This window comes from Silene latifolia, chromosome 4 (assembly GCF_048544455.1).
Source record: "Silene latifolia isolate original U9 population chromosome 4, ASM4854445v1, whole genome shotgun sequence".
In the NCBI taxonomy this organism is placed as follows: Eukaryota; Viridiplantae; Streptophyta; class Magnoliopsida; order Caryophyllales; family Caryophyllaceae; genus Silene; species Silene latifolia.
Window position 1 is genome coordinate 112,174,859 of NC_133529.1, and position 10,090 is coordinate 112,184,948.

The 10,090-nt window shown below is 33.8% G+C and overlaps 3 protein-coding genes across 3 annotated transcripts; all 3 read left to right on the forward strand.

Annotated features, from left to right (window-relative positions):
• The first annotated feature begins 2,384 nt into the window (after positions 1-2,384).
• LOC141651949 (uncharacterized) lies at positions 2,385-4,315 on the forward strand. Its single transcript, XM_074459638.1, has 3 exons — positions 2,385-2,454; positions 2,795-3,234; positions 3,728-4,315. The coding sequence occupies exons 1-3, from the start codon at positions 2,385-2,387 to the stop codon at positions 4,313-4,315; spliced, it is 1,098 nt and encodes a 365-aa protein (XP_074315739.1).
• A 954-nt stretch (positions 4,316-5,269) lies between these two features.
• On the forward strand, positions 5,270-5,908 carry LOC141651950 (uncharacterized). Its single transcript, XM_074459639.1, has one exon. The coding sequence runs from the start codon at positions 5,270-5,272 to the stop codon at positions 5,906-5,908; it is 639 nt and encodes a 212-aa protein (XP_074315740.1).
• A 37-nt stretch (positions 5,909-5,945) lies between these two features.
• LOC141651951 (uncharacterized) lies at positions 5,946-6,847 on the forward strand. The gene is made up of 2 exons (XM_074459640.1): positions 5,946-6,048; positions 6,267-6,847. The coding sequence occupies exons 1-2, from the start codon at positions 5,946-5,948 to the stop codon at positions 6,845-6,847; spliced, it is 684 nt and encodes a 227-aa protein (XP_074315741.1).
• The last annotated feature ends 3,243 nt before the right edge of the window (positions 6,848-10,090 follow it).

Below are 10,090 nucleotides of genomic sequence, written 5' to 3' on the forward strand. Positions count from 1 at the left end.
TTTATTAACTTTATACCATTAATTCCACTTTTTTTGGAAGGGGGTTTTCAATTTTAGAGTTTAGTTCTCAATTGCCATTAGTGTTTTATTCACCTTAAAAACTTAGATTTTTAAAATAAAATAAATCTAGATTTTTGTATCTTAGTTAAAACTCTTAATTCTAAACTTAAAACATGTAGAATTCAAAATAATAGCCTCGATTTATAAGTTTCGAAACTCTAACTTTTAAATCTAAAATTATAAATTTGTAAGTTAAATTACAAGTTTAAAGTTAAAAAATAGAATCGAGAAATTATGAAATTAGAGTCATAGTCGTTAGTGACATTCCAAACTAAAATCAATCTAACCAAGGGTTTTCACTTAAAAACCATATGTTTAAATTTTAAGGTCCAATGAATTCCAACTTATAGCCTTTACTTATATAAATATTGAACACTAAATAACAACTTACAAAGTATAATTAGTACAAGAATGACCATAGAGGGAGAACCATTTTCTAGCCAATGTGGGATTCGAACCCACACCTTGTTGTAGATTACACATGCTCTTCCATTTGAGATAATTGGCTATTGATAATAGTGAAATATAAAATCTCGGGTATTCAAACTAAAATGAAGAGTTTTCAATCTAAAGTTTCATAAAATGAGGAAGTTTGTATTATTGTTAATATTACCATATTAAGGTTATTATTATGTGCCCTTAGGGCAAATTTTAGAAAAACCGTTATAATAAAAGCTCTTAATTTGCAATTGAGAAAGGTTTAAACAATGTAAATTAAATTCAACATAATAATCTTATAAATTAGAATTTATGTTTAGTAAAGGACTAGATTAAGTAAAATGCACAACTAAAATTAATGATAAAAAAACCTTTTTGGAATTTACAAAAACTCTGGCGAGACGGTCTCTCAATAGCGTTATTGAGAGACCTCTCACATGATGGGTGAAGGACCCACTCAATTTATATTTCTTTATTATGTCTCCCACTAATATAGTGAGAGACGGTTTCTCATGAAACCTACTGGAATTTAGGCGGTATATCCTTTCACGACATAATCTCCATGAAAAATAGGAAGTATCAAACACATAAACATGGAAGTAGTAGCACAAAGAAGCACTAAAACTGGAGAAGAAGAGCAGTTAACCATTCAGATTATTTTCAGATATCATAGTTAGGCATTGTTGACAAAGTGAGAGTAATGGTTATGCGTTTGACCTATTTAATTCTAAACAAACAATCTATTTTCATTTGAGTGGGCTTTAAGTGTTAATAGATCCATCTTATACTATAAGACGGTCCCTTTTAACAATTTGTGTTCTATATATTACCCTGAATTTTATCCTCAAATGCTTCCATGACCTAAGTTGTTTAAATAGTTAGCTTCTCTGTTAGTTATCATAATTAGATGAAAAAGTGACATTTATACCTTTAATCAATACTTAATAATGCCACCTTTTCCCTTCTTCCACCTCTCATCACTTCCACCATTAACACCACCAAGCTATTGCAACATCGTAACCGCATTTTTTACGTTCTCATAAAATTAAACCATTTGATCTCCATACCTAATTGAGATCTAAATAAGCTCAAAATTTTTACCTTAAAACAAATTGATAATTGCACTCATGAACTTGTTAATCTCCACGTTAACCAAGAAAAAAATAATCAAACTATGCCTAAAATCTAAACCCAATTTCTAATCATAAAATCAATATGTAATCAAAATTTTGCACAACATTCTGTATCATCATTGTCCGAAATAAAGAACTTGAGGAGCGCCCAAAAACTCGTGGTTTTTTAGCAAACTACCGGAAATCGAATCAATTAATCTCAACAAGAACTGGGTATGAGAAAAAGAGGAGATGAGAAGATGTTGACAATTACGAAGATAGTGATTGGTGAGTGCTGGATTACTGAAAATGGAAAAGAGGGGATTTTGTTTTAAATTAGCCAATTAACTCTATTTAATTGACCAAATAATGTGCTAATTGAGGTTAATATAAGAAATTAACAAAAAAAGAATAGTTGACAGAAATTTTAACGGAAAATCGCATCAAAGGTTATAATGTAGATTTTTAAATAATAAAGGGGTATCTTATGGATTTCTAAAAAATGAAGGGTATTTTGTAGAATTTGGGAAAATAAAGAGATACAGACAATAAAAACCCTAAATTTTATGTTAAAAAAACTATATTCGACCCTATGTTTTTCGTTAATCGTAAACTTATAACTCTACGACATTCTCTTTCTCTTGTTTGTATTTATGTATCTTTTCGCAGTGATATTTTTTTTAATTCCTTATTTCTTTATAAAGATTTATTATATTAGTACAATTTATTAAATTCATGTATTTTACATACGTAAGGGCGAGCACTTTTGAATACATGGCGTCTACTTCGCGCACATATGAGCCTTCTAGCATGCATAGAAGGAATACTCATTCTTCTACTACAGGTACCACAACTGCTCTGCTACAAAATTTAAATTAATTAATTTATAGCTGATCCTTACTCTAACTAATTTTAACTTTCAACTTATCTCATATTTAAGGAAAGAAGAAACCGCTCAGTAAACCATATATCCTTCCTTTGCCGTCTACTTGTCAATGTTGTGGTGCAAAGCTTTTTAGAAATGAATCACCGCTCTTCTATTACAACCAGGGTGAAATACATCTTCCAACCAACTCAGTTCCAGAGGCGTTAAGATACCTTTTTTTTATCCGAAGATGACACATCCAAAAATTTTAGAAATAATATAATATTTTATAATAGCTCGTTTGCGTTTACCTCTCTAGGTGTTAAGAAAGACCACGAGTTTGCCCATAGAAACCGTGGAATTTACACTTTTAGAGTTCAAGGTCAAGTGTATCATTTCATAAATGACATTTTACCAACTGAAGAACGTCCACGGTATATCCAGTTGTATTTTTACGACACTGATCATGAAATGATGCATCGCTTACAAATTTCTTCTGATTTTCAAAGGAGGGTCATTGATATACTAATGCATATTATGGATTCCAATCCATATGCAAAATTCTTCCGCTCTTTACGAACCCTTGAGGTATCAGAGGCGACACGTATTGTAATACGTGCCGATCCGATGCATGATCAGCGTACACATAATGCACCAACAACGTCGCAGATCGCAGCCATTTGGGTTGAAGATGATATTACACCGCAGCCGCTAAGGCATGATATACTTGTATATGCATGCTCGGGGCAGCCACATCAGGTATTACATAACTATGGTTGTTATGATCCTCTACAGTATCCCCTTTTACTTCCCTTCGGAGAAACAGGCTAGCATCGATCAATATACAGGCGTGGATACGGGAGGCACCGTCGGCGTGATTGTCCTACTTTTCCAATAAATGAAATTCTCGTTCAATCTGTTGACTCTATAATGGAGACCGAAGATCAAGGTCAGTTTAGTTTTTGCAATACGTATACCTCTACTATAAACTTACACATTTTTATCATAATAATAGCGCGTACTTTAATTTCTTGTTTGTTGCAGTCGCGCATACTTCTGACACCGAAAAAAGGTCTCTTGTCGGGAATATTATTGTTATCGCCTTCAAATACGCATCTGCGACAATTCTATTCTACTGCGATGTGGCAGACTTCTTCAACAATTTATTGTTGACATGTATATTAAAATCGAGTCTACCCGTCTCGATTTTATTAAATGCAATAAGAAGACAATTAGAGCTGAACTTTATCAGGGCGTTATAGACAGTTATAATGCTGGCGAAACAAATGTGTCCAATATTGGTCATTCTTACATTCTGCCAGCTGGTTTTATAGGCTGCGATCGTGATCTGCGTTGTCGATATCTTAATTCAATGGGTTTAGTTCAGCGCTATGGAAAACCCGACATTTTCTTAACCATTACGTGTAATCCCCGTTGGCCTGAAATTGAACGAGAATTAATGCCGTTTGAAGAAGCTCAAAATAGGTCGGATTTACCTGCTAGGATTTTTAGGGCAAAATTGATGGAAGTGAAGAAAGAAATCGTTGAAAAAAAATTGTTTGGTGAAGTTGCGGGTTATATATATGTTGTAGAATTTCAGAAAAGAGGTTTACCCCACGCTCATTTTCTTATAATATTGAATTCTAATAGTAGAATTAGAACTCCAGAACAATATGACGACTATGTCTGCGCTGAGATTCCTGATGCTTCCGAGAATAGTCATCTTCACGCTGCAGTTGTAAAGCATATGATGCACGGACCATGTGGTCTTGATTTTCCTAATAATCCCTGCATTAAAAATTCCACATGCAAAAACCATTATCCTCGCGATTTTTCTTAAATGACAATGAATGGCCGCAATTCTTATCCAATCTATCGTCGTCGTTTTAGCGATAAAGTTGTCGCGGTCCATGGAGCATCTCTTGAAAACAGATGGGTTGTTCCTTATAATCCATTTCTGTTATCAAAGTATGATTGTCACATCAATGTTGAAATTTGCTCCACTGTAAAGGCTGTAAAGTATTTATACAAATACGTTTACAAAGGCCATGATCGGGTTTCTTTTGCTGTTACTGATGAACATAATCGTCAAGTTGTAGACGAAGTCGCATCATATCAAAATGCACGCTGGGTTTCTCCACCTGAAGCCGCATGGCGCATTTTTAGTTTCCGTTTAAATGAGATACATCCCAACATTGTTGTACTACAGGTTCATCTTCAAAATATGAAAACAGTTACATTCCGTTCTTTTGAACAACTTTCAAATGTTGTTGAAGATGATTCTCGTGGTAGGACCATGCTAACGGATTTCTTTGAGAAAAACAGAGAAGATTCTTTTGCGCGTACACTACTATATCAACAATTTCCCGAACACTACGTATGGAATGACCACAAAACACAAAAATTCTGGCATCTACGGCAAAAAGGCTTTGCCATTGGCTGATTGGTGTATGCGAATCCGTCTGAAGGTGAACGGTACTTTCTACGTCTTCTTCTTGCAAATGTTCGTGGACCAAAATCATTTAAAGACTTACTAATGGTTAATGGCATTCTTTCTTCGTCCTTTCGTGAATCGGCATATCGTAGAGGTCTTCTGGAGTCCGATAATTCGGCCGACCATTGCTTACGGGAAGCTTGTCATTTTCAGTTGCCTTTTGTTTTACGCCGTCTCTTTGCCACTCTTCTGATATATTGTCAGCCTAAAAATCCAAAAGAATTATGGGATACCTAATTTACCGAGCTATCTCAAGATTTTGCTTTCACTTTTCCATCACAATCCTGCCATGTAAGACAGATGACTCTGAAAAGCGTTGCTTGTATTATCGAATCTATGGGGAAAAGTATCACAAACTTTGATTTAGATGATCTTGTGCTACAAGACAACGATGTTGATCAATGCTTCGCTAAAGAAATTGAGGTAGAGCTAAATATTCCTATTACAGCTGAGGATCTTAATGGAGTTAACTTGCTCAACATTGAACAAAAAAGGGCGTATGATACTATTTACAATCGAGTTATGTGGAGAAAACATGGATCGTTCTTTCTCGATGGCCCAGGAGGAACAGGAAAAACTTTTCTTTACTCGACCCTACTTGAAAATCTGCGAGCGAAGGGTGTTATTGCGCTTGCTGTTGCCAGTTCTGGAATTGCTGCTTCTAACATTGCAGGTGGGAAGACAGCTAATTCGCGCTTCAAAATTCCTTTAGATTTCGAAGAAAATCAAAGTTCCCAGATATCTAAGCAAAGTGGACTTGGAGAGTTGATACGTGTTTGTCGTCTAATAATATGGGATGAGGCGTCAATGGCTAAACGCCAATCTATCGAACATTTTGAAAGAACTCTGAGAGACGTCTGCTCAAACAATTCAATATTCGGTGGTAAAGTTGTTGTCTTTGGAGGTGATTTTCGACAAGTTTTACCTTTTTATACCTAAGAGTACATTGCGTGAAGCTATAAATGCGAGTTTCGTAATGTCGCCACTGTGGCCAAAACTTGAGAAGATACATTTAACGACAAATATGCATGCTATTCATGATCCCGTTTTCAGCGATACTGTCTTGTGCATTGGTGAAGGTAGGTCGCCTTTTGAGAATGGGAAAACCGTTCCGCTCCCAAGATCAATCGTCATTGCGAAAACTCAAGAAAACCAATTGTTGGATATTTTAATTGACTCTTTCTATCCAGACATTGGCCTTTTTTATACTGATCCAAGTTCTATGACAAAGAGAGCAATACTAACGCCAAAGAACGATGACACCGAGCTTATTAATTCGATCTTAGTTTCACGTCAGACTGGCATTTCTACGAGTACAGAAGCTTTGATGAAGCTGTAGACATAACTACTGAGCAATACCCTATCGAATTTTTAAATACTTTGCACCCAAGTGGGCTTCCACCTCATTGTTTAGTACTCAAAGTTAACAGCCCGATAATTTTGCTGAGAAACTTAGATCCTACTTCTGGCCTATGCAATGGCACGAGACTAATCTGCAAAGCATTTTCGCGCAATGTTATAGACGCTGAAATTTTTGTTGGCCATCATAAAGGAGAAAGAGTATTTATTCCTAGAATTCCTCTTCAACCTTCTCCATCCGATAAATATCCCTTCCATTTTAGGAGAAAACAGTTTGCAATAAAGTTGTGTTTCGCAATGACAATTAATAAAGCTCAAGGACAAACGTTACATAAGGTTGGAATTTTTCTGCCCAACTCTGTGTTCTCTCATGGTCAGTTATACGTTGCTTTGTCCAGAGCAAAAAAGCGAGAAGATGTAACTGTTGCCATTTCTCCGCAGAATAGTACAGATGAATGTTGGAGAGAAACAAAAAATATTGTATGCTATGATATTCTAAGATTCGCTGGTATAATGTAGAAATAGTTAATAAATATGTATTTCACATAAAAGACAAGTACAAATTTTTTGTTTATGTACTTTTTCTTTTTAAAAAAATCTTTAATTGTAATATTTGGTCATTGTCTGCAAACAAATATGATTGTTCTTGTCTTGTTAATATGAATACAGTAAAAATTTCTCTTCATGAAGTCACTCAGCAAAGCCACAATTTCACCGTGCTAGCACGCTTTGAAGCAATTGCCCCCCCAACATTGTCAAGTAAAGGAACTTGCACATACCAAAAACTTTTTCTAAATAGGTTTGATCTTCACATAGTATTCACAGACGAAACCGCATCAACAAGAATTACTCTTTTTTCTTATTTAGCTGAATCTGTATTAAAAACAACTGCTAAACAGATCGCTGAATATTCTCCAGAGGTATACTTTCTCTTGATTAAATACAATTAGAATTATAATTACTTTAACTAACAGATGAAAAAAATGCAAATTACCATTTTTTGCTTGTATGTATACATGAAGGAACATCAATCGTTCGTTGATGAAATTACAACTTCTATAAAAACCCGCACCTTTGCAATCAAGCTTGTTACTTTCATAATTGAAGGCATCAGAAAGCAAATGAAGTTTCGAACACTTATAGTTGAAGAGATCGTCGCTTAAGAAATCCAGATGAAATGGACACCCCTTGTTTATAAATAAACGATCAATGCTATGTATTTGATCGAAAGTCTTCGCTTAAGATATCCAAATGAAATGGGGATCAATTGTTTATAAATAACCGATCAACGCTATGTTTTTGATCGGAAATGTTGTACAAAATGTGTTCATTTTGAGTTTTATATTATTTTGATATGTTGGAAGCGAAATTACGGTTGTAGGACATATTACTATGTTTATGCTTGTAATCTAATAGTATTGTATATACGTAATTTGTTGTGTTTTTTTAGTCCTTGTAAAATGTTTAATTAGATTAAGCCCAATAAACTCATACGTGCTTACATATTCAAAGGATTTTTTTATTTTTTGACCGTGTAAGGTTTTATGAGATTACACCCATTAAAGTAATCTTGTTTACGTGTATGTAACAAATAACCTACCTACTCAAGTTAAATGTTCATGCATCTAAACTCTAAAGTCTCAACGTTCATCTTTTGACTCCAAAATTTAAATAACATTTTTGAGCATTCAGATTTGCTTACAAAGTACAATGATTAAGCAAAATATATACACTTTCCGTAAGACCGTATTCACTAACATATACTCAGAACAATCTAATCTAATACAAAGTACTATCAAACTATTACTACTATAATAGTCTAATACAGTCATCATCAAGTCAAACACATGTAAAAATAACTAACATTATTATGTTTTTGTTTGTAATATAAAAATGCTCTATTGACAAAACATGTTGTTTGCTGTTTATTTTAGAATATGTAAGGTTTTATTAGATAAATCCCATTAAAATAAACCCATAAATGCGTATGTTGACGGATATGAGAATATTGAAAATATACACTTCCTTTTGGTTTTCGAAATTTTAAAATCTCGAGTTAAAACTTCTACAATTCTTTATTGTTTTTTTTTCTGCATGTCACTGCGTACGTCTTGAGAATAGACATGTTTAACAATACCGTTTGTCGAAATGTGGATAACGTATTGAAACGCGTTTAGATATCGACATATACAGTTGTTAGGAGGATGTCCGCCTAATCGACACCTGCGCATCGGATATATTTGATGGTTTACTGCAGAACTTTGAAGTTTACGTCACATATTTAATTCCAGGACACATAGTTAACTGAAACGTGTTTTGATATCCATATATATAGTGCTTAGAAGAATGCCCGCCTAAACTACACCTGTAAATAGGATATACTTGATAGTTTGATACAAAAATTTGAGATTTACTTCACATAGCTATCTGACATGTGTTTAGATATCAACGTATATAGTGCTTAGAAGGACGCCTGCTTAAACGACACATGTATATTACCGATACTGTTCTCATCCCATTACAACCTTAAAAGCAATTTTCTAAACTATATAATACATAGATTGACAGAGTTGCTGAGATATAAGTTACACTCATTTCTGAGAAAAAAGAAGTATAACGGGTATTTCTTGCTCACTTGTAATTTATTTTAGTATTATTTTCATGCTATACTGCCTCTTGAATTTAAACTCAATGCTTATTCATATGTTTGCAGACGTTTTTCATGAAGGCAGAGAATATAAAATTACCAATATGACAATCTTACCAGTCGCTGCGCTCGGTTTACAAAAGGTATTACCAATTTCAATAATATGGTATACTAATTATGTTGCATTTATTTTGTAATATACTTTAATTTTAAAATTATTTTTTAACAAAAATGTAAAAAATATTTCAGGATGGTGCAATGGTATGGATCAAGGGTCAAATAACACGCGTTATCAATCCGGACAAGTATGTATACTCTTCCTGCAATATATGCAAGAATGAAACAAAAGTTCCAAATGGCAAGAAATTCTCCTGTTTTCAGACGAAAACTCCACATATAGGAACATCCGTGTACAGGTTAGTTATTACTATAATTTAATTTCTCATATCTCCACTATTCTATTTTACAGATAGATTTAGTTCTTATATGGTTGACTATGGTGTCGTTCTACTTACATTTTTTTATAAAGGTATAACCTGGAAATCCGCTTTGATGATGAAAGTTCCGCTATCAAACTCATTCTTTTTCACGAACTTGCCGAAAAGGTCTTAAAACGAACAACAATCCAGATTTCCTGTTTTTCACAAGAGGTTTATTTTTTTCTTTCTTTTTGGAAAAAAAAAAAGTCAAAAAAATGTAAGTCTTAGGCACTTTTTTTGTGATTATAAACTCTGTATTTTCTATTTTTTTTTTACGCAGGAACAACTTTCGCTTGTAAGGGATTTTGTTGCCAGTATCAGTGCTCGACTGTTTATCATTAAGTTATTGGCAATACAGTTTGGAGATTCCAAGAAACAACTCAAATTTAGTGTCCAACATGTAGAAGAGGTAGCAGAATAGAAGATATTACTACTACATGATATGTTGTCGTAATGTACATATTTGTATATAGTCATCGATAAAATAAAGGTTTGATTAGCAACTCATCCATTGTATGTACCATGTGTGTTATGTTTGATTTTGTATTCAGGTGTGTGTTGTGTTTGGGTTTGTATTTCGCTGGATTACTTTAGCTATATGTTACATATACCAATAAAAATATTGCGAGTTTTATT